Genomic DNA, 25568 nt, shown 5'->3' with positions numbered 1-25568 from the left:
AAAGGAGATTTCCCCATTTTAAATTCCGCAACCTGTTCACATTTGTGTTCATGGCCACCCAAGTTCAATAAATATTCTTATCATTTATGTAATCCATTATTAGTTTTACAGTATTCAACATTAGGTCATATCCCAGATGGGATATCCTTTGGGAAAACACAGCTTACATAAATACAGTTCTCACAAAGGTCTGTATTGGATGTCAGGAAATTGAACTTTTTTTAGTGTTCTTTATGAACACAAATGGGCACATAAATGCCTTCTTTATAATTACTGTTTACAAAAAGAGCCACTCAGTAATTAGGAAAAGATATATGAGCATTTCATTTGGAAGGTTACAAAGCACAATGTGGAATAAGGAAGTTTACAGTAAGTTGCTATGTAAGAGGACACCCTTTCCTTTTGTATATGAAATTGGATCTGTCAAACAGCTGGTTTATATATGATTGTCCCATTTCCTCTCTTTTTTTTTTCCTCCAAGATGTTGCATTCTTTTTTTTTTTTCTGTCTCATAGACAATTAAAAAAAATACAATGAAATATTTTGAAAAATAAAAAGCAAAATAAAGTCTCATTTCTTGTGTACTGCAGGGATTAGTGGAGGAATAGCAGATTTGACCATGGAATAGAAAGTGGGCAGTTTTATAGGGCACTGTCTAAATTAGAGCGCCTTTAGTTGGCAGAGAGAATATTCTGTAACACACTCGCCTTAGACTTCAGGCCATTTTCAGAAGTTTGGCAATTCCAGACTGCAGCTTGTTTGCACAGCTGGGAAGCCACCAACCCTCCCTGGTCCCAGCTGGCCCTGTGCTCTGCCTCCAGCCATCCTCACAACCCTCAGCCCTCTAAGTACACCTGTGTGTGAGAGAGTGGCTTCTTCTAGGAGATGAGAATTCCTGAAAATAAAATCTCTCATTTGTTGGGGTGCATTTATTTCCAGCCAAGGGTCCAAGCAGCAGGACTACAGACTGCTGGGGGAACCAAACTGCAGGAGTTGTGTAGACCTGGGAGGGGAGATTTTTGGTTTGTTTCTGTTTACAAGTTAATCTTAACAGTAGGGCAGCTGAAGGGAAATACTTTGACAGCTGCTGTTTGAATTGATTTGATCTGAGGGATTTCAGTTTAATGTAATTGCTCAGACTTTTAATAGCTGGATAGAAAAGACAGCATTCACAGCCTTGCTTCATCTGCTACCAAGATAACAAAAGATGGGGAGAAAATTTGCCATGCTGCTGATCAGCATCTCTTCTGTGGGGGCAAACAAACCCCTTTCTTCCCCAAAGAATACTGAATAGTTTTAGTAGTGCAGTAGCAGTTTTCCCCAATTTAAGGTAACTTCACATCTCTTTCATAAAGAGCAGTGACAGATGCAGTCTCCCTTCTGTCTCCTAATTTCTTCCAGAATAGGGATCATCTTCAGAACTTTGTATTATTCTGAGATAAATGCTTAAAAGAGGTAGTTTTCCTTTTTTACACCTTTACTCACACCTATGCTTATTAATGTACTGTTAATAGTTTCGGTATTCCTGGGGATTCAAACCTTGGCTCTCTCAGTGGTGGCTGGCTGTGAAATTTATTTTTGCCAGATAAGGATGCTGATGTCAACTAGGTAACAGCCTACCACCTGGGACTGTTGTGGTGCCACAACAGTTCTCTTTTGTGCTCCCTTTGGGTAGAGAAAAAGTGCAAATTTGGTATTACAGGTGAGGGTTCTGGTCTCATAATTTCAGGAAATGTAGCCATGGTGATGTTGTCCCACCTCATCCTGCTTCCCACTCCCAAATCCTATGGAAAATCTAGCTGAGACTGTACTTGCACTTCTGAATAAAATCAATAAAATGGGGTGTTTTTTGGTTTTTTTTTCCCCTGAAAGATTCTTCCTAGTTTTAACTTTAGTATGAGGTCTAATTGTGCAGTTATGAGGTGATTTGTAGTATAAATGGCAATCTAAGAACAAAGGCTATACATTTAACCCACAAACCTGAGAAGTAAAGTCTGGATAGAAAAAGGCTGTTGCAGAACACTGCCTGAGGCTTTTTTGGCCCATCTCTGGACATGCTGCCCTCATCAGTGACAAGAGCTGTCCTCAGCCCCAGCTGTAGCAGTGCTGCCCCAACAGTCATTCTTTGGGACTGCCAGGAGCGTCTTTATTTTCCAGCTGGGTAAATGGTATTACCCATTTTACTGGCTCCTTTCCACAGATTATTAAGCAATTTCACGAAATCTGAGCAAGTCGGTTGATACTTCCAGAAGCATTTAATTATGAAATTGTTAGCAATTTGATACAAGTCTTTAAAACTCAGACAAACAGCGTGTTCCTTGAAGGCAGAGGTCAGGCTACTTTGCAAGACTGTTATACTAAACATGGTAGGAATCATGCCCATAGTCTGCTCTTTGTTTATTAATTGCTAGTACAGAGGAAATTTTCTGCTGAAACAGAAAGTAGTTAATTGTTTTGTTAGATGTTGTTAGATATGCATCTGTGCTGGTTGTATGAGCTACATTTTTAAAGCCCAGTGATTTCTTTATCATTTAAATTGTGTAAAATAATAGTAATGGATGTTGGTCTCTCTTCACTGATTTGAAAAGCCAGACATTGCTAACATTGTCAGTTCCACTGACTGTGACTTGACATACTCATTTGCTTCTGAGACCAACAAATCTGTGGAGAATTCCCTACAGATTATTGAGAGATGATGTGAATAATGTTAAGTGTGTCCCCAAAGACTTTCAGGATGGATATGCATAATCAAGCATGCTGTTCTCAATACTAATTCTAATTACTTTTTTTCCCCCCTTTAAATCACTAAGGTTCCCCAACCAGAGATGTGGGGCCTTCGTTAGGTCTGAAGAAATCGAGCTCGTTAGAAAGCCTGCAGACAGCCGTGGCTGAGGTGACTCTGAATGGTGACATTCCCTTCCACCGCCCACGCCCACGAATTATCCGAGGACGAGGCTGCAACGAGAGCTTCAGAGCTGCCATAGACAAATCCTATGATAAACCTGTAGCAGATGATGATGATGAAGGCATGGAAACTTGTAAGTAAACTGTTGTTTTGCATAATGAGTGTTAATGGCATGGGTTAATTCCTTTAGAAAGTGACTAAAGTAGTAGAACATAATTTTAGAATTTTAAAAGAATAGAACTAACTTCATCAATATTTAGGCTTTTTCCCTTCATTTGCTTTAACAGATCGCTGCACTCTGCAGCTTTCTTCCTTTCTAAAATAAGAGAATAAGATTATTGGGAAAGTGTTTACTTAAATTACTGTGAAAATATTCTGTAAGATGGATAATTAACTAGAAAAAAATTAGGTAGAAAAGCAAACCACTAAATTTATGTTACAAAAATATAGGCATTTAACTTTGAAATAGTATGTTTGTAGTGTTGGGGGGGATAAAAAGAAATCACTGTCTTTTAATTAGAGTGAGTAAGGTTGACAGATCTAATAAAATATAAAGTTAATGATCAGCTATTACCCACCCTAATGGGCATTCATTTACATTCTCAGTTCTTTAACCCGAAGTATGACCCAACATGTGGAGAATGTCATTAACATAAAAGAATCACTTCAAAGCTAACCTTATCATTATTGAACTATGTAAGAATGGGCTGGTAAAATGACAACTCATATTGAATGAAAATAGTATGAATGGTAAATTACCTCAATCAGGGGTTGTATTAAAATCATTGAATTTTTAACCTTCATGTTGTACTACTTTCAACTTGTCACACACCAGCAGAATTTTTTTTAATCAACCTGCAGCTAGTTAGAAGCTTATGAATGAAGATGATGATGGGAAGGTTGAAATAGTAAAGTATTTAGTCTGAATTTAATGAAGCTTTAAAAGGAATTTCTCACTTTTTTGAAGTTTTTTTGTTTCAGAAATTCTGTTTCATAAGCACATTCCCTAATACTCTTTTAAAAGTTACTTCTGTAACCACTCTTTTATTTTTTAGAAACTTCTGTAACCACTCTTTTATTTTTTAGAAATTCTTGGCTTTTTTTTTTTAATCTGTCTCTTTTTAAGAGTGTTCTGAGGCCACAAGGGAGATCATTTTGCCAGTCACTTTTCTCAAAGGTAGCTACAGATGGAATTAATTCTGCTTTGCTTTTCCAGCACCTAACAATATCATACAGCAGTGAGGCAGCTGTAGTGAAACTGTTGTCATGAAGCATTTTCAAGGGGAGAATAGGTTTCTGAGATTCTGGTAAGGGTTTTTAAGCTTGTTGATGCGATGCACAGAGAGTAATAAGGAAATATTTGCAGCCCTTTGGATCCTTCATGAGAGCAGTGGTGTTGTGGCTTAACTCCTACAGCAGCCAAGCCCCAGGCAGCTGCGTGCTCACTCCCCCACCAGTGGGTCTGGGGGGAGAATTGGAAGGGTGAAAGCTGGAAACTTGTGGATTGAGATATAGTCAGCTTCATAGGAAAGCAAAAGCCACATATACAAGCAAAGCAAAGCAATTAATTCACTGCTGCCCATGGGCAGGCAAGTGCTCAGCCATCCCCAGGAGAACTGTCTACTGCTACTTGGGAAGACAAACACCATCACTCCAAATGTCCCCTTCTTCCTCTTTCTACCCTCAACTTAATATACTGAGCACAATGCCATGTGGTCTGGAATATCCCTTTGGTCAGCTGGGGCCACCTGTCCTGGCTCTCTCCTCCCAACCTCCTACACATCCTCAACTTCCTTGCCACTGTGGCTGTACAAAAAGCAGAAAAGGCCTTGGCTCTGCGTAAGCCCTGCTCAGCAATAACAAAAACACTTCTATATTATCAACTCTCTGTTCAGCACAAATCTGAAACACAGCCCCATAAAAGCCACTGTGAAGAAAAATAACCCTAGGCCAGCCGAAACCAGCAAAAGCAGGGACCAGACCAAGCCTTCTGCCTGAAATCAAAGTGTCATGGAGTGAGTCTTTGCCCTCATCTCTGGATGGAGTTGTCTCCAAGAGACAACTCTCTGGTGGACCAAGAGCCATCTCATGTCATGAGAGAGCAAGAGCAAGGATCCCACAGATAGTCAGATCCCACATGGTAAAGAAGGGATCAGCAAAGTGTGACCAAGCTATATGTGTAGAACTATGCATTTTGTTGTGTTCTTCCACATATGGTAATGAAACATCTAAGAAGTATTCCAGAAATTTGAAGTGCCAGATTCATAGAAGCAGATGAGTAGCCAAGCAAAGGCAATGAGTTGATTAGACAGAATTGAGACCTTGAGGAGTTTTGCTTCTCATGGTGACCATGGGAGCTTAAGAGCTGTCCCAGCCCTATGTCACCTGTCTTCCTGAAAACGTCTGCATCTGCATTCAGCCTGAAAGCACTGCAGTCTGCTTCACTTTGTGTGAATTCTGTATGGACTTAGGCTTCCAGAAAATTTACCAAATGGTGTCTTCAGTTGGACAAAATTTGGGCACATATGAATATGTAGGAGTTTAACAATCTGGATCTAATGTAACTAATGCCTCACTGCTGCCATAACGACGCTGCCCAAGTTTTTTTGAAATTGTATTTAATTATGTCATAATTGTTTGAAAATAGAATGTGACTTTCATTATAAAACCCAGGCAAACATGCTGGTGGTCAGTTTGGTGATGCCCTTGAGGTTGGATCCACTTGTCTTGCTTGAATTTTTTTGCCTTTCTCCAAGTGTTTCAGTACTAGAAGTGGTTTTTTGTCTTCCAGACAGTGACCCACTTTGGATTAGCAAATAATAGCACTGCAATGTATTGTATAGAGGAGTTCCTAACATGTCATTATTCCATACAGAAAAGCCATAAAGAATACAGGTAGCATATGTGACAAAGGGGCTAACTCTTATAAATGTCCTTGGAACAATGTGCTACTAAATTACTAAATGTAGGATTAAAATCAGATGGCACTGACTGGTTCTGAGGTAATATTTTAATTATTTGAAAAGATGTGTGTGAGTTTTAATGGCTGTAAAGAAGGAACAATTGTGGAAAGAAATGTGGGTGTTCAGCTTTTACAGATAATTTTTCCTGGTTGTTGGGTTTTTTTGTTTTTGTTTTTGTTGTTGTTTTTTTGTTAATACTTGAAATAGCTGACTAGAAGCAAAATGTTTATCTTTAGTGGCATGAAGAAGAACAAGGCATTTTGATTGGGAGAGATCAACAAAGCTTTCTAATCTTTTGCTGAATCTTAATTGCTGGAATCTAGGGCTGTATTAAATATCACAATAAGAGGCCTAGAAGCTTAGTGGCAAAATAGTTTCACATTAAGTAGCTTTGATTCCTCATGTGCATCTTTTCCATTTTATGGGCTAATTAGGAGAATAGCTTCATAATACCTGTTTGTGTAGTTCTCCATACTGCAGTGTGGTTCATGAAATGACACTAGTGTTCAGTTTAATTGATGTTTAAAGTATACTCCAATTTAATTTTTTGGCTTCAGCATCCTGAATGGGGAGGCAGGAGGTTGCAGGAAAAAAAGGAAATAACAGCACCAAAACAAATACATCCTGTGTTTTGCAGTAACCTAATGTCATTACTGCAACATAACAAAAATTAGAAGTTTCATTTGTAGCCTGGGTTTGAATTTTAATTGAGCAGCATTTGCATTTGTTCTAAACACTAGTAATTATGTGTATGTTAATTGCAGGATGACTGCACTGCATAAAAGTGAAACAAGCTTCTTCATGTCGGGTCCTTTTAAGAAAACTGGAAATCTGTTTAGTCCAGTAGAGAGACCAGTGTTTACTCCAGGAGAACAGGCATCCCAGTTCACAGGCCTCAGTCTAAGCTGCTGAGTTAATTGCACGCAAACTGTGTATGATAGACAAATATTAATTGCAACACTAATGCAGAAAGGAGACAATGTTCTTCAGGGAATGTGCAGAATAAATAGCAAGCGAAAGCTTTGTGTCCTGGCTCTGGCCAGGACAGGGCTGACTTTTGCTGTAGCCAGGAGGGGGCATGGCCAGGACCCAGAGGTTATTCCATACCACCTCACATCATTTTCCAGGGAGTGGGGAAGGGGTCCCTGCCAGGTCCTGTAGAGTAGTGGACGGAACAGTCAGGTGCTGTCAGGGGCGAGAACTTGTGTGCCAATCATTCTCTCCTTCTGCGCTCTTTCATTCCTAGTGCTGCTACTGTTGGTTTTCTTATCTCATTGCTGTTTCCAGGAAATTGTTCCAATCTCAACCTGTGATATTTACCTTTTGTGCCTCACTGTCCTCTCCATCCTGCTGCAGGAGCAAAGGGAAGGGAGGGGGAGCGAGTGGGTGGCACATGTTTTGGAGAGGCTGAGTAGGAGCACCAAGCTGGAGAGTACCTTCCTAAACCACAACACACTGTTATGACAAATTGTTCCACAATTCAGCATAGCACAGTAAATAATTCATATATATTTATGATTTATTTAATGTATTGTTATGTGAGTATGAACAAACATAGGTCAAAACTGATTCATCTTTAAAATTCAAGCAGTGAAGTTCCAAGTAAACAGTTGATCTCAAAATTTGTCAGAAATTTTATACAGTTTTTTTTTTTTTGCTAATTATATTCGTTTGCAAGTACAGTCTTTTAAATGTCTAGTTAGAACAGATTGTAGCTATAAATTAACATGTAAAAAATTAACATTTCTATTCCAAAGTGTTTTTCCACAATTCTTTTAATAATAACTAAATATCATTCCAGACACTGATTAAGAAGGGCTGGGACCAAAAAAAGTACAAGAACAGCTAGTACAGAGGCATGTATAGGACCTCTTAGTTTCCTAAAATACGATAACATGAATATTAAAACTGTATCTACAGTTGAGAAGCTGCTGTATCATCTGCTTTACTCATAGCAGTCCTGAATTAAATGCCAAGGCCTGGCTACTCTCGTAGTTTGTACTTCAGAGTGCTAGTTAAGATTCAAAAATAGTTGCTAATGTTGAGATGTATCTGACATGGTATATTTTTCTTGAAATGTGTCTGTGTGATCATCCAGGGCTGGAGAATATTTATAGAAAACATGGTACTTGGTGAATAAGTGCAAAGTCTATTGGACACGTCTGTGTATTGTAATATTAAGGAATAAAGAGTATTTTGCAAGCGGTCTTCTGAGAGAGAGAAGGCATTATATTGAATGGCTTTCAGTCAGTGATTTGTAGACTTTTCAGGTTCAATGATTTACTTGCAAGGTGAAGATGAATGATGACTAAGAAAAGCAAGTTTATATTCTACAGTAGTCTATAGATGAGATATTTCTGAAGAATTACACTCTTCTGTTGGCTGTAGAAGAGTTGCTGAGATATTGAGAATTATTAGCAGAATAATACCAAGAAGTAGTAAACAAAGGTGAAGCTAAAAAACCTTTTTTTTCCTTCTATAAGCCATGACCATTTCAAAATCTTATTGAGTACAAAATTTTTTTTTCTTTTCCATAAGCTGTGTATGTATAAAGCAAGAGTAATTTTTTTCAAGTTCTACTGCCAAAAGTTGTTTGGAGCCTTTGTATTCATTGGAGCTACAGGAGGCAATACTAAGTATTCATCTGTGATCCTAATTGCTGCTTTGTGCAGTCTGTTGGAAAGCTGGGAGATGGTTGGAGCCCTACTTAAATGTGATGATATAAAATGTTAGAGCTCATGGAAAGTCCCAGCTTCACGAGGCATGCAGTGCAGAGTTCTGACCCACCAGCTTGAAGTGTTTTATTTCTTTCTTACTAAACTACAGAAGCAGTTTTCAGATTTTCAGTGGATTTTTTAGTTTAGAAATTTTTCTTTCAAACTTTCTGAAATACATGTGGGCTATTAAATCTAACCTTGGGTGTGCTTTAGGACTCCTGGTGTTGGATCAGAAACAGACAATTTATCTTTCAGGGAATTTATCTTCCCTTAAAGTATTTTGCTTGTTCCACTGGATAAAATCTCCCCACCTCAACTTCCCAGGCTGCCCCATCTCAACCAAGAATAACACCAAAAATAACAGTCATAATGCATGATGTGTTCTAAATGGAACCAGGAAATGAAGAAGCATAACAAAACTATTCTGTTACTTGCAGAAGGAAAAAAAGTCTATTATGGCTTGCGTTGAGGGCTAACACTCCCTAATGACTTTCATATTTTTATGAGAATATTACTAAGAATTTATGGACGAGGCATGCTGCACTGCTGTTGTTACTTCTTGCAGATATTTCTAAATCTCTCCTCAACTGATTTAGATACTGAAACAAAATGGGCCAATTAATATCACTCTGCTAATCCTCTTTATTAATCCATACATTATCCAGAGTACCCATAAAGTGCAAATTGTGTTTTGCAGAGTGGTCTGCAAAGGTGAATTCCTTGCTTTTATGAGTTTAATACTTCTAATGAACACTCTTGGGTAACCATGTAAGCAGATACTGATTTAAAAAAAATAAAAAAAAAGAGTTGATTTCGGTTTTGCATAGATCCTGCTTCAAAATACATTATGGAATATACCAAAAAGTCTGCAGGTTTTGTTTGTTCCTATGTCACTGATGTTTCTTAATATGTGCTTTCAGTGGAGGAAGACACAGAGGAGAGCTCAAGATCTGGTAGAGAATCTGTGTCCACAGCAAGTGATCAGCCATCCCACTCTTTAGAGAGACACATGAATGGAAGCCAAGATAAAGGTGACAGAAAAAAAACTGGAAAGGAAAAGAAGAAAGATCGAGATAAAGAGAAGGATAAAATGAAGGCAAAGAAAGGAATGCTGAAAGGCTTAGGAGACATGTTCAGGTAGGTACTTTGCAATCAAATGTAGAGTGAATTATAAAAAGAAGTTTCTTCTTCTAATTAGTCATTATATTGTAATTCCCGCGGAGGCCATATTTTACTATGCAAATCCATACACTGTGTATATAGGCTGACCTCTCAATTTTTGAGCCTATGGGTGGTGTCATAAAAGGGAAGCAGCTCAGAATGAAAGAGAATGAGATGGCTGGCAGGCCAAAGGAAAGGAAAGGAAAAGGAAAAAGTAATTTTAAGCTACAGGCTGCTTGGTTTTGAAAAAGTCTTTGGTGATGTCTAAGTAATGCACATATCCTTTGACAACTCAAAACATTTGGGGTTTTGTTTTATTTTTCTTCTTTAATACTGTACCCAAAGCTTATGTGTTGCTAAATGAATGTTTTTCTTTGCTTTACTATTAAGACTGTTGATATCATGGAGGCATGATGTGAAAGAGATTAATCAGTTTGAGATTGAGAAACAGCATGCTTCTCTCAAGGATGACAGGATCTGAGGTTGTGTGCTCTGAGAATCCGTAGAGAATGGGTCAGTGAAAGACCTGATTTACCAAACACTGAGTTCTTTTTAAAGGAGTCATCTCTCCAGCAGACATAAGTGATCTGAAAGGAGCACACTGCTGAGGTACACCCTGCTGTTGTGGGTAAATGTTGTAACATGACAAACATCTTTGATCACTTGTGGAAAGGGGTGAGAGAGCAAGAAAACCAGTCCTTCTTTTAGCCAGCTAGAGTAAATAAACACATTTCAAAGAAAAAGCAGCATTAAAACAGTGATTGTTTTGTTATTTAATTTTAAAGTGAGGTACTGATATTATCATTAATTATTTATTAATGATTCTGCTCTGAAATCATATAAAGGGAGCTTCATTTAACTTTCATTCCATTGCTTTCTTTATCCTGTAAAATATTAGTTTAACATGTGTTGTAACTGCACAGGTTCTTGAGAATTGTTCTGTGGCTGAGAATCATATTACGAGAGTAGTAAGTAGAAAAAGTGATTAATTTGGGAAAAAAAAAGTAGTTAATTAGAAAATATTGTTTTGAAATCTGCTTCAGAAAACACTAAATAATACCAGGCAGTGCATGCCATAGAACAGAAGAAGAATTATAGGAGATAGTCCCCCATGTCAACCTGTGAAGCCCATGGGGATGCTCTCATCCTCTGGATATTTGCCTGCCTCAATTCAAGACTGGAGCAAAGCATTGCATCCCACTCTGGGAGAGTGTGGAAGGCAGGAGATGTGAAATGCTGAGTGGTTCTTTTCTGCACTCTGCCATTTTTAAACAGCAGAAATGACAGGTAAAATTGAGGCACAATATACATGATAAATTCTATAGGCTCCAAGCAGTAGCATCTTGGATGCCTTGAGTGTTGTCTTGTGAGTTCAGTCAGAAAATGTTTACAGCATCTAGAAAGCTTGGGCAGCTCCATGGGCCAGGCAAGGTAACCTTTTCTATGTGCTTGATATAACACTTCTGAAATCTCCAATCTAGAAACAACACTAATTTGAGTGATAGGATGATCCAATGCTTTGTTGTTTGCTCTTCATAACAGTCAACATTTTCTTGAGGTTTTTTTTCCTTCACTACAATTTCTGAGTGAAATTTACTTTTCGGTCTCCTCTTAATTAATGTGAGAACAGTGCTATCTGGATATAACTGACTCCTCCTGGATCTGTAAATTAGCTTGCACCTTGTCAGCCCACACAAGAGAGGTGTTCCTGGCAAGCAAGAAAATGCTGATTGAGAGAATTAAGCATTATGCCTCATTTCCACTTGGTGCTTGATTTGCTTTGTTGACAGGCTTCTCAATAATTTTTGAGAGATGGGCTTTGTTATGTCTGCAAAATAAGCTGCTACTTCTACCTATAACATGTTTTGTTTTTCTGTACATTTGACATATATCATAGATATCAAGTAATCACTGAAAGAAGTTGTGTGATAGAAAATAATGATGACAGTAACATTTGAAATTCAAACCAGGATCAAAGCATAATTGGATGTTTTAGTTCTGTACAACATTGTAATTTCTTTGTTGTTCTTTTTCTTTTCTCCTTTTTCACTATTTTCTTACTTTTCAGTGCTCTAATCTTTAATCTTTCTTCATTAGATTGTATGGTCAAAAACACTTGTGGGATGAAGTTGCTATTAGCTGACACTTTATTCCAATGTCTGTATTTAGCCAAAGGGCTTTTCATTACCCATATGCAAACTGGCATCTCATAAAGAAGAGCCTGTGTGATGTATAAAAATAAATCGCCTTGTGTTCAATGAAAATCTTAGGATTTGCTGCTGGAATCTTCAACTCTACTGTGAGATGGAAAGTCCCACTAGAGAACCCTAAGTTACCTTTATCCTTCAGCATCTAGTCATCATTTCCAAGAAATCCCTGGATGATTCAGATAAGAAGTTAAAATCATAAATAAATCTTCTAAACACCTCCATTGTTTTACTGCTTGTGTCAAACATAGTAAAGAGGATTGACATAACCTTGGCAGAGAGCTGCAAACTGCAAAACTGTGTGGCTCTGACACACACAGCTCCTGTTGTCTCCAGAGCACCTTTGCTGGCATTGGGCTGTGGACAGGCTGGAAGTTCACCCTTCTGACTGTGACATAAATCTGTCTGAGCACGTGTGTATTTCAAATTGACACTTCAGGACACAATGGATTATTTAATTATGCCATTTGGCTGAGAAGCAGTCTCCTCACAGATGAAAATAGGACAGAAGTTAGCCTTCAAAAGTGTTGAGCAGAAATATTGGTCTGCTGGAGGAGAGGCAGGTGCTGCAGTGCTTTGCTTAAACCTGAATATTGGAATCATTCTTGTCTTAGCCTTTCAGGAGGATCATGTGCCAAATCCTGTGGCCTGTGAAATGCTGTGCAGTGCCTCCTGCTCCAGTTAGAGGGTGCCTGGATGGCCACTGCCAGCTGAGCAAATAGCTTTTGGGAAGCTGATAAGAAGTTCTGCTAGTTTTCTGTTTCACTGCTGAGAAGCCTTTGGTGGATACATGTTTTGACATCAGAAGTTTATAAAAATCTGTATGCTTCTCCAAATGCAATATGAAATATGTTTACTCATTTTGAGTCTGATTTTAAGTAGAGGTTTTGTTTCTTGATAAAAATTAACCTGACAAAAACAAGTTGAAGAAGTTAATATAGTGCTGCCTTAAGAAAGTCTTCACAGTTTCAAAGAGCATGTGTGTAATTACTGCTGGTAGATGCACATTAATTTAATAGGTTTCTGTGTTGTGCAATTCTTTGACATTCCTCTCCTGAGAGAGAAAAATGGTATATGGTGCATTTTTCCTCTTCCTTTTGCCCCTATTGTGTACAGAGTATTTTTATGAAAGTGGATCCCCATAGGATATGAGAGAGGAAGATTTGAGATGTTGTATCTGAAGGTTTTGGATGATGATGAAATGACACATCTGCTGTGGTGCTGCTGATCACTTACAATCCCTTTACTTAATTCATGCTTCTTCCCAGTGTGCAAACTTGGATACAGTTGTTAGATGGGTGACTGAACTGATGATGTAAAATATGTCCAGCAAATGGTCAGTGTCAGGAAAGGATGTGTCTGAGGAATAACATCTTTAGGTGAAAATGAACCTCCAAGACATTGAGAATAATGAGGAGAATGAAGCAGCTCTGGGTTTCCAAAGGCAGGAAAGGGAATAGTAGGGAGGCCAAGCTAGCTAGTCATGTCTTGCTGAAAATATCTAGGGACAGTCACTCATTGCCTGATAAAAAACCTACTGAAACAATTAACCCTTGATATGATTGGAGAAAAAATGGCTTTAAAAATTCATTTGGTATGTTTACATTTGTGTGGGGAGCAGATAATGAGAATAAAAGATGGGGAATATGACTTGTATCTTAACCTGGGGTTTAAGCAGGAAATACCTGCATCAGTTTTGGGGGTAATTTATGGAATAGATGTAATTTGAAACATCTCTGGATAAGTATGTTATATTAAGTAAATAAATTTTCTATCATAGGTATTAATACCTGAGTCCCACATAAACTTGACTTTTCAATGGAGAACATAAGCACTGTGTAGTGAGCTTCGCAGAGCAAGACTGTGTGCTCAAAATCATATGCATAGATGTTTTTTGTATTAGAGACTGCATACATTACTGGCCTGTAATGTTGATGGACATGTAAAGTCATAACGTATGGTAGCTGATCCTTAATTCCCATTTTAAGTGTTGTAGCACATAGGTGGGTAAATCAATGCACTGAATAACCAATGCAAATGTAATATCCCCAGATTACCATTAAAATCTAATCCTAATTAGATTTAATTACATTTAAAATTATTACTGGGAGCCTTGCAGTGTTGCATCTTCCAGTTCTGAGAGGAAATAGATAATTCAGTTTGCAACCTTGTTTAGCTGAAATCAGATATACTGCTGGCTATTTTTTTCCCCACACAGCTGTTTCCAAGGTGCACTGGACATGTCCAGATTTATAAACATACTACTTGTAGCTCTGAATTACTCATTTCAACCACATGAGCTATCTGAGACCACTGACTAGGCATTTGGGAGAATAACCTATGTGGATTACTGTTGCTTGTTACATGACTTCCTTGTGTTGCCTATTCTGGTTTTCATTTAAGTTTTCTCATTGTAATGTCTGTGAGGAGATGAAAAGCAACTCACAAAGGTTATACTACTGATTTAGTAATAACCTTCTTTCTCTTTCATTTAATAGCAATCTTCAGACTTTTAACTGAGCTCAATAACTAAAACATGTCAGAGTTGTGTAAAATACTGTTGAATTATATCCTAATCAGCAGGACTGGCAAATACTTCAGACTTGATAAAACAAAATCTGTGGTCTGATTTCTATCATTCAGTAGCTTAAGAAGCAGCAATAATGACATTTTCCTTGGAAGCATGACTAATAGGACTTTGTATTGGTGAATGACACTTACTGATATATGGATTAATAGAAAACATGGGAATGAGCTCTGAAAGTTGGAGGGTTTTTTTCTTCTTTAGAGCTCATGGAACAAAACGCCATAAATCTTGAGCCTTGGAACACAGAGGAGGAGGTTAGTGCTTGAACACCCGTCAGCTGCATCATTTCAAACTTGGAAGCTCATTGTGTGCACACTGAGTTGTGCCTGGGTTTGCTAATGCTCATATGAGAACGTTGCCGACAGCTTGTGCCGCTTGTGCTGAGACTTTCATCAGAAACGCTGAGCTGGGTCGTTGGTCAGGTAAATGGAATCTGAGGCCATTTGTGCTCCGGTTTTTGCCTGCTGCTATTACAAGCCAGCTGGCACAACTGTCAATAAGTCCACATCTGCTTCCCCCCTTCTGCCACCAGCTGGAAAATGCATGGCCTACTATAATCCTGGATGCAGGGTCTAAGCAGGATATCCTTTCACTTCAGAGGAGGAGGAGCACCGACCTCATCCCGTCTGCAAGTTGGATACTGTTGATGCACCTTTTCTGTGCTCCTCTGGGCTACTTTGTCCTGATCCATTTTCAAAGTTTCAGCTGGCCACTGTGACACACAGCATCAGAAAAGCCTTTCAAATGAAATCAGCCATGCAGCAAATTGTCATCTTTGATGGAGACGATTACCCTGGACTCTTACAAGGGTCTTTCTAAGCATTTTCATATTCTTCACTTCCTTCTTTCCAATTAAAACTAAATAAGGGACTGAAAGAGATAAGCTTGGTTGGAAATAACTTTTCTTTTTTGAAAGATAAGCAGTGCTCCTTCCTTTCTCTGTGCATTTCTGTGCTGTCCTGTTTCCTGCTGCTCGATGGAGGCAGTTGCTTTGAGGAGAGGTGTGTTTCATTGCCTGCAGCCCCGAGCACACCCGCTTTAAACTAAGATGTCATTGGGGCAGGGGGTAGTGGAATGGCAAATTTATGTTTCTAAACCAAACAAGTTCACATAATCTGTCAGGGATTTAAGGAATGCAGCTTCATTAAGTGGTTAGTAAACTCTGTGACTTTTAAACGAAACACAGAAAGCAGTGGTATGCAATTGTGCAAGGGAGATTTGAAGTGGGAGATTAACATAATCGTATGTGGCTTTCTGGTTTGTCACTCTGACAGAAAGCAGGGATTTTGCTCTATGTGTTCTTTACACTGGATTTTCCCAGAGTAAATCCTGAACTTATAAATCTGATGGTGGTGTAGTATATGGGGGCTTGGTTGTTTTGGGATTTTTTTTTAAATTTCAGTAGAATCAGGGCTCTTGTTTCTAACATCCAGAAGTAAGTGTCAGGATGACTTGTTACTAGAGACGAGTTCATAGTGGCTGCTAACATATTTTCCTAGTGTTCTTCCTTTGCTTGTCAGCGACTTTAAATAGAGAACCTTTGACACCTTCAGCACTGTCTTTGCCTGCAAAGCAAGCGAGGGAGGCAGGCAGGGTGACAGCTGAGCCCTCCGCCATCCTGCCCGGCGTTCTGCACACTTCTCTTCCAGGCCCGCTGGATGAATATAGAACACGAGTGTCAAGGATGACACCTTCTTTATAATCTCTGCAAAGCCAGCCTTTTCAGGGAAGAATTTGTTGACAGTTCAGAGATTCAAAGTCAATTTCAGTTTAAGCTCATATAGAAAAAGGAATTTTTTCTTCCACCTCATGTGATAATTGAAGACTAAACAGGCAGTGCCCTAGTCCATAACAAAGCATCATAAGTAAATACTGTCTTGAGACATGAAGTATTTATTAGGTGAAAAGCTCTATTAATGACATTTGTTATCTCTTGGAAAGCTTCTTTAGAGGTTTAATTCACTACTGATAGCACCTATATATTGGTATATATTGTGGATGCTGTGGATTATGTAGATTATTAGTCATCTTTGAAAACTCTTTTAAAAACAGGAATAGGAATGTTGACTTAGAGGAAAATGAATGCAACTTAATACAGTTGTGTATATGGGATGACATAGGAGGTTAAGTCACATTTTCTTAAGGTACTGAAGTTGGCAGCTGCAGGACAGCTGATCCTTTTCTAAAAGGCAAAGGTCCAACTTACTACTGTATTTCCCAGGAGCAATGATCTGTATTGTGCTGTGTTGGCAGCTTGATGCCTCCTGTTAGGATGTTAACTTGTCCTACTAGTGTGCAAAGAAATAGTCATTAAAGATGTAATTATGCAACCCTTCAGTGAAAATGGCAAAATGTGATTAAACCAGTGTATAATTTCTGGAACAGAATACACTGGCACAGAAATAGTTGGTGAGCACCTGTGTTTCCCTGAATGCAGCAGCAAAATAGTAGGTGTAGGGCTTTCAGAGGCCTTATTTAGGCTTTTAAATTGTTGCTTCAGGAAAAACTAAGAGCAACACAAGTTCTGTAGAAAGAATAAGAGAGAGAGAAATATTAGAAACACAGTGACAATGAGGTATAGAAGTAGTATTTCCCCCACTTTGAATCTGTTGATGACTTCTAGAAGAAAAAAAATTACAAGGAACTGAAGGGATATTCAAAGTACTGCACTCTTAGTGATTTGAGCAAGAAAGGTTTTCTGCTTCGTTTGTCTCCTACTCACAGCAGCCCAGCTTCTAGCTGAGTGTCATGGCCAGTTTATTTTCAAATATCTCCAAGGATGGAGTCAGCAGCCTCGTTCAGCAGCCTGTTCCAATGCTTAACCACTGTCCCGGTGAAAGGTATTTGTCCTTGGTAAGATAGGAATAAGAGACACTGAATAATTGCTGGCACAAAAAATGTGAATCAATCTGCATGTACTTATGCTTCTCATGAATCAAGAACATGTGGAGGTACAATAAGATTTTCATGCAAAAAACTGACATTTTAAAGGACCTTTGTGATACAGTGTTACCCTCAGGGATTGCTGCCCTCACAGGACCCCAGGAGTATAGGAAGTAACATACCCTGTATTTGAGACTCCTTACATTCATGACATGCTAAATGTTAAGGAATAATTTATCTATAAAGAATTTTTTTTTTCCCATTGTGCTTCCAAGCATCTTACTCCAAATTGTCTTCGACTGGCAACTACAGCTATTAGGATTCTGAGCTGATTGTCTGATGGGCTAATAGTGTCTTATATGATCCACTGAGCTAGAAAAGGTGATTATTTTCTGTGGAACTGAGGAAGAAACAGTTGACAGAAATCTTTCTTTCTACTATTTCATGCTACACCAGAAAATGTCACCTGTTTTTTGTTAAATATTTAAAGTTAGTGTTGTATTAATGCTGATACTTTCCATTTTCATCCCAAAGTACATATATCAATAAAACCTCAGGCATTTGTAGCTCAGCCAGTCAGAAAAGGAGGAAGTTTATTTTACTTTTGGAGTGGAGAGAAAGAGTTCTTTTTAATTCCACTCATGTTTGGTTATTCCTTAGGATTTAATGTAAAAGCATAAGAATTTGGTCACACAAGAGTTAAATGGTACCCAGGAAGTCCCTGTATCCCAGGGCTTTGCTGTGACACTGAGAAGGCTGGGATACCAGAACTGGGTGACCAGGTCTTCCCAGCTCTGTCTCCCAGACTTCAGTGATCTGTAGCTCAGGGGTTTCTTGAGACACTGCCTTTGTGCTCAAGTACAAAATACAGTGTGTACACATATGCTGTTGTGGGCAATTTGTCCTGTTACTGATAATTTGGGGTATATTTACCTAATTCCAAAATACTACAAAATTTGAAGTATGCCATATACAAAAATGTCTTTTAGAGATTGTGTAAATGACTTTTGTATCAAGGAGCTGCTTTTGCATTTCAAGTGCACAGGCCTGATTGCAGTGCACCACAGTAGATCTGACCCATTATGGCAGCATTTTATGGCACTCAGGTAATCATGTTTACAAAGTAGCAGTAAACCTTTTTGATGTGCAATAACATTTCAGCAGTTAATGTAGTGTTCCATCGTGTATTAAATTTTACCACTTCTGGGCAAACTTACAATAAGCAGAAGTGCAAGAAAGGGCTGTAGATGTTTATAAAATAGATCCTACTGGAATGAATTCAAGAACTAGTTTTACAGTGTATGTTTGGTCTAGCAGATGATGTGGTTAATTTTGAAATGTTTGCTTTTGCAGAAGATAAATTCTTAGTTTCTATGAATGTTAACACTTTTTTCAGGACTTTGTTGCTATCAGTCTTGTAGCTTCTAGTCCAAAAAGGAAAAAGAACATAGTATAATTTAATGAAACTACTTGGTAAACTTGAGTAATTTCAATAAATATAACAGCATACTACTGATAGGCTGTTTTATAGAGTTTGTATTTCATGTTGAAATTATGTTGGAAATGCTGTATTGGTAGAGAAATTCTCTGTTATAAATAAATAGTTCAGTCAATGTTAACTGACTATTAACTTCATAGGTTTAGCTTTGTCAATGAAATCTGCATAGTTAGTCCTAATGGTTTTTGGACTTGCAGTACAAAAACCCTTGGAGTTTGGCAAGCTGCTTAAACTTCCAAGGGGAACTATTTTCTCATTTTAAAAATAGGATAGTACCTTGTCCATGCTAGTGTCTCCAGGCATTTTGATGTCCTGTGATGTTTCCTGTATTGTATAAATATTAAATATATGTATGCTAAAAAAATATGTTATAGCTCCCAGATACTGGTGTTGAGTGTAGTTTGAAGGTGGATGAATGCTGGATGGATGTTGGATAGATGAATCACTGAAAATAGTTTCCTTTTTCATGCTACACTGTTATAAGTAGTGCTTGGTAAAAAAATGTCTAATCAGTGACAAAAGGATTAGATTTAAAGGATCTGAAAACGAAGATTAAATAACAAAAATATATCTAGAATCTTTATCAGCAATTTTCAGTACCACAGTAATAAAAGTAGTATATTTTTATATCAATTGCAAGTGCCTCTAGCATATTCAACACCAGGTGTATTTAGTATGCAAGCTGAACTGCTGTTACACGTTTCAACAGCAGCATACCACAAATAAATCTCAAATATTTCACAATGTTGTTATAGATGCTATCATTGCCTTTAACACGTAGTGTTAAAATCCTGAAATTCAGAGCACAACATGCTGGCACAAGCAGGAGTTTCAGATGTAGTGTGACAATTAAACTATTTCTTTTCTCTGATGAGCAGGTAATGATACCTACAACATTATAATCTCTAACCATTAGGATTCCTGGTATCATCTGTAGAGCTCCAAATACTTAGCTAGTTCTATTTGCCTTTTATAACCCCAAAGGAAGAAAACTGCTTGTGTAAGTTAAAGGAAATGTGAAGAATCAGTGTCATTTTCATTGTTGGGGGTTTTTTTTTCAAGATTTATTTTAGGCTGTATATTCAGAAGAAATAGTGAAATGGCAGTGATAACTGCTGTATACTGTGTGCAACACTACTGAGAGTGAGCAGAGCTGTTATCATTTCAAGAACATCTCAAGAGCCAGATATCTTTGAAGTCAAGTCTGGGTTTATTTTAAACATCATCTCTCTGGCTTTCTAAATAAATATAGGCCTAGTAATTTCCTTCCTGTAGTGCCTGAGCATGTAGAAATGAGAACAAAAATGTTCGTGTGTATGGGGCTGGTCCAGTTCTGAGATTTTCTGTGCTAGGAGCTTATTTATAAGGGTTGGGGAAAAAAAAAAAAAAAAAAGAAACCAAATGAAAAAACAAACCACCCCAACTCACCACCCCACATCTCTTACCTGCTGTAATTAGTCCTGAGCAAGTCCTGCTTTGTAAATCTTTTGAGTCTGAAAAAATCTGAACTCCCAGCTTGGCCCTAAGATAATCAGCAGTGTAAATCACTATTGATATAGTTTTCAACTGCTTTCAAATTCTTACCATGAAGACAGCTCAGGCTCTGACTGCTGGCAGCTACAGGACGCCAGGCATCTCCAGGGCTGCAGGTAGCTCTGGGCGCGCCCTGGCAGCAGCTGCTGCAGGGACTTGCTGTCAGACTGCTGTCCCAGCAATGATCCACCCGAGTCTTGTTGCATCTGCTCCAGAGATGGTTTGTTCTGGTGCTGCAAAGCCTTGCTCTTCATTCTCCACCCAGAAGATACAGCATGTGTAAACTGAATTTTCCTGCTGCAGGGTATATCAGCTGATAGAAGAGACAGAAGTATGTGAAGCCAGCAGTGGCATATTAATATTTATTACCTAGAGCCTTGGTTCAGGCTAAGTCCCTGTGCCATAGCCCTGTCTTTGTAGCAAACTTTCAAAATAATGTGCCTGTTATTTTATGCTCTCTGCTTTTTATGATAATGTGGATTCATAGAATCACAGAATGGTTTAAGTTGGAACTTAAAGACTGTTTAGTTCTAATAGAACCGTAACTAATCTTCCACTAGATCAGGTTGCTCAAAATCCCATCCAGACTGGTCTTGAAGACTTCAAGGGCACTTAAATGAATTGTGTTCTAGGGTACCTTGTAAAGGTGTCCTGTTGGCATTGTTAATTTGGTTATAGAATTAAACTTCTTTTTTTAGCCACAGGGAGACTTGAGTAGCACTGTGAAACCCAGAATGAGGCAGGACACCCTAAACTGTAACCCACAGCCATCAGCACTGGGTGCTGTGGCTCGGTGAGAGGAATTGCTTTTTGGTGTTGTAGAGAAGAGAATGACAGCTGCACACTTGTCTGGTATTAGGAATATTTTGTTTAGACTTATCCCACAAGTCCTACAATGTTGACTATGGTGTTCTGCTGGAAATTGTCTGTGGCTTCTCTACCTTCTGTAAGTGTAAATATGTGAATGAGGCTAAAGATACAGAGACATCACCTATTGCTTAATTTACCCTGCAGAGGTTATTTTCTAGGTGGTGTGTATTAATAAAGAAAAAGTGTTGGCTCACATATTAACATTTCTAGATAATGAGATCTGTAGGGAAAATTTAATCTTTGGAAGGTTCTGGATGAACTGCAGCTAGTTTGATTAACTTTTTGTGTGTCTATGTTAACGTTTGCTGATTTTATACAGTTTAATTGCATGACTGCAAGACTTAAGTTCTTGGAATAATGTAACTGCAATTTCCTAGTCGAACTAGCTTGTTTATTACATTTTTGTCCTAATTTCTATGCTGTTGCATGTGCTTAGTGAGCACTTTTAGTGATTTTCATGTTGTAGCTCATGTTTACCTACGGCGGGCCTATTAAGCAAAGCATTTTGGTTGCAAAGTGGAGCTGTGATGCCTCTTAGTTTTACTGAGGGATTTTTTTTCCCCTTTTCTGGCAGGAAAGTCTTGAAGCAAATTTCCCTTGCAACTTTTTATTTTTATTCTCTTTTTCTTTGGCCATCTCTTGAGTGCCAGTAAAATGGGTGGGTTTTTATGTTTCATTAGCATTTCTTATAAGGTCTGCCTTTAGACCAGTACCCATTTTCTAAATTGTACTTCTGTAGGGCTGCAAAAAATCATGGTAACCAGATGCAGTATTTGTCTCTGGCCTGGAAAAGTGTTAGATTTAACAAAAGAAGCTAATAAAAATGTTCAAATTGACCCTTCTCATCATTTGGACTTCTTGGAGCTCAATCAATCACTCATTATTATCAGAGTTATTCACACAGAAGCAGAAGTGCTAGTGTTTCTCATAATCAGCCCTTGAGCCAGACATAATTTGCAATTTGAAGCATTGTATTTGGAAACAATAATGCATTAAAATGAACAGAGCAGGAATTAGAAGTATAGTTGTGGAGAGAAGGCGTTGCTGAGTAGCCATGGTTTAAACGCTGTCTCTAAGGATCCTTAGTGGACACCAGTAATTAGAGGCACACAATGTAGTATTGTTCCTACTAAATGTGTCCACAATTTTTAAACTCCTCTGTGGAGTGTGACAAAGGCAGCAGCAGAGGCTGCCCACCTTGCTGCGTGGCTGCAGGGCAGCTGTGGGCAGTGCTGGGGTCAGGTGGTGTCACCTGTTTGGCACAGCATGAGCCAGAGATGGGGCTGAACCTGGCACCCAGTAGCACTGGGATGTAGGATTTTACTTCTTCATAGGAAAAAATGCTTATGTTATAGAAGAAAGGCTACATTGTACTTTAGATTGTCAGGAACTTGTTAATAGTGGCAGTGGTTGCTGCTGAGAATTTGGAATTTTTATTGTTATTCCTATATATGCTATTATATATTGCAAAGTAGAGAGTTTTATGTGTGCTTTTATGTATGCAGTCTGTGAGTTAACATACTGCAGGCCTTCACTCAGGCTTTTTCAGGAGCCTGCTCTTTGCTCTGTATGTGAGGCTTTATTTTGTTTTTTGTGATTTGTATTTACAGTCTTTCAATTACTGTTTAGTATCTTACTGCCCAGTATTGCATTTTAGAGCAGGGCACTGAGTCTTGAAGGGCACATTCTGTGTGAGAGGGGTGACAGGAGAATTTCTAAGTACATTAAATCACAGTATAAAAGGATATGTTGCCAATTGAGATTATATATTTACAAAATACACATTATATAAAAATACTGAATTAGCTTGGTTGGGTAACATGTATGAGCTACTTTCTTCAGTGACAAGTAGAACACAGTGTATCAAATTTAAGCTTGGGGCAAGTAACTGTGGTCAATAACTAGTCTCTTTTTTGAATACATACATTACATGAAAGAGCTTTGGTCTTTAAAATGCTTAGACTGTTATGAAATGTCCATTAAAATGTCATGTACTACTTCTGTGGTTGCTCCCATCACTGATGACTGTTAACAAAATTGTATCCAAACAGAAGATTTTTTTTTTATATTCCTGACTCCTTCAGGGATACCACAATCCCCAGTTTTACAGGTTTTGTCTGACCACCATGAATATGAATTATTTATGGTGACTTTTAGTATGTTGTGACGCTGCTTACTGAGTAGATTTGGATAACTCTGCTGTCTTGCTGCCTTCTTTCCAATAGTATCATTGTCAAATTTTTGATATTTCCTTTGAACTTCTCAGCCTGCTTTTCAAATGCAGTAGTTTGAAGTAGTTAGGGCTTTTTTTTTCTGATTTCTTGTGCTTTATTTATCTATTTATTTATTTATTAGAGCTGTCCATGGCTCCAGCTAGCTTCAGGCAATCATGAGTAGCAATGCAAGAAGATTATCTTCTGTTTAGAAATTTGCAAACAGATGGTCTTTCCATAAAAGAAATCTGTTTTTAAAAGTTCCACCATTTTATGCTGGAAGTAAATATTACAAATGCTTAAGTTGTGAAAAGGGAGCGACTTGGTGTGAATAATAATCTGCCTGTTGTGTCATGCCTTTCAGGAAATGTTATCAAAACTGTTTAGGAAAATAATAGAAAGAAACCTCATGACATGTCTGTAGTTTGGCATCATACCCATTTTCTTCGAAGTTGGGATAGTGGTTCACAAAGCCAGGCAGATTACGTTTCACTGGCTGAAGCAGTTATGGATCACACATGTTGTTTGCACTTCTTTCCAGGAGGTTGTTGTGGGAATCACCGGCGCTGCTGTACGTGAAACGTCCTATCTGTTCTTTTTGAGTAAACTGAGTTTGGTGAGATGTACTGGAACACCCCCTTGAATGGGGCTGAAAAATGTTTTTTTAATGTTTGGAAAGTGATATGGAGGCTGCTGGGAGAAAATGTGTGAATAGAACTCAGAAGAACTTCACATGCTTTACAGTATTCAGGCCCGAGGTGGGCACTTCAAAGGAGTGATATTTTGCAGTAGCAGCCACTTTGGTTCCTGCGCTTTAAATTGCTGTGTTTGTGGCTGAGCATGTGAGTTTCATTATTGCTTGAAGGCAAAATCACTGGCCTGAGGAGATACAAGTGTACCTTTTTAGAGCATTCTTAATTTTCCTGAGTTACCTATGACCTTTTGTAATGTGCTTTTCTTGGTTTGTGACAGTAGAGTTCTACAGGAACCCTCCTGGCAGGGGTCTTCTGCTGGATGTTACACCAGAAGGATTGCTGCTTTATCAGTTTTAACATCTGCAAGGAGATCCATGGAAAATGAAGTTATCAATGTCTATTTTAATTATGCTCACAAGCTCCTGCATCAAGGTGCTTGCACAGCAGTGCTTTTGTGTCAAATCAGGACAGTGCTGCTGCTGAGTCACTCCAGCAGTCATTCCTCTCCCTCCCAACAAGTAGAATTGGATCTACTAATTTGATTAGTAATGTGTGATAATAGGCTATTTCTATTGCCAATATATAAATGTTTACACTTAAAAACGTGTTTTTAAAAATAGCACTTGCACAATTTTGCTTGGAATGGAAATCTTCTAAACCATCAGATCATCACTAAAGAGGGTGGCTTTTGTTTGTGTGCTGTATTTTTAGTTTTGGGGTTTTTTTTTAGCAACATAATGGTTTTATGTGTCCCAATAATATGTTGCAATATAAGTCTTATGATTTTGCTGATACAGCGGGGTGAAAAAAAAATCATTGCAAAATCGTTGAAGCAGTGTTTACATTATGTGTGTCTCTGTGTGTGTGAATAGTGTTTGCTACTAAGGGGAGAAGAGCATGCCTTGAAGCTAGAAAACACCGACAAAATAGCTCAAGACACTTACCAATTGTTAATTTTTAATGATGGTCTTTTTTCTATTAAGGAACATAATGCTACTGAACTTGTCTCAATCAATTTTTGTGTTTTTTTCATTAATCAACTAATGCATGTTTCTTCTGTAGCTCTTTATTCTAATGAAATATGTGGATGATTTGGCAGACGACAATGATCTCATCAGTAACGCATCAGAGTAAAATCCTTTTAGCAGATTACATGTGTATTATTTTTGTTGTATCAGGGATGCTGATAGATATTCCTTTAAACTCAATCTACTTTTGAGATAACTTGTAAATGTGGAATTTCTGTAGTTACTTGTGTATCCTTCTTGCTTCACTTGTCCTATCTGTATTTATATCTATTTCTGTAAAATCATTTACATATTCTTTATGTCTACAT

The 25568-nt window shown here is 38.2% G+C and overlaps 1 protein-coding gene across 15 annotated transcripts in view; it reads left to right on the top strand.

Moving 5' to 3' along the window:
* Positions 1–25568, top strand: part of PARD3 (par-3 family cell polarity regulator) — a 442615-nt gene that overhangs the window by 295453 nt on the left and 121594 nt on the right. For all 15 annotated transcript variants that reach the window (XR_005952971.1, XM_041408608.1, XM_041408607.1 and 12 more), the window contains 2 exons: positions 2811–3038; positions 9506–9722. Coding sequence is in view for 14 of the 15 variants with exons in the window: in XM_041408608.1 (XP_041264542.1) it covers positions 2811–3038; positions 9506–9722 (445 nt within the window). In the remaining variant the exon portion in view is untranslated. The remainder of the gene's footprint in view (positions 1–2810; positions 3039–9505; positions 9723–25568) is intronic.

The sequence above is a fragment of the Onychostruthus taczanowskii genome, unplaced genomic scaffold (genome assembly GCF_017590055.1).
Source record: "Onychostruthus taczanowskii isolate IOZ18803 unplaced genomic scaffold, ASM1759005v1 scaffold3, whole genome shotgun sequence".
In the NCBI taxonomy this organism is placed as follows: domain Eukaryota; kingdom Metazoa; phylum Chordata; class Aves; order Passeriformes; family Passeridae; genus Onychostruthus; species Onychostruthus taczanowskii.
The sequence above is the reverse complement of the archived record's forward strand: the minus strand, read 5'-3'. Positions and strand labels throughout refer to the sequence as shown.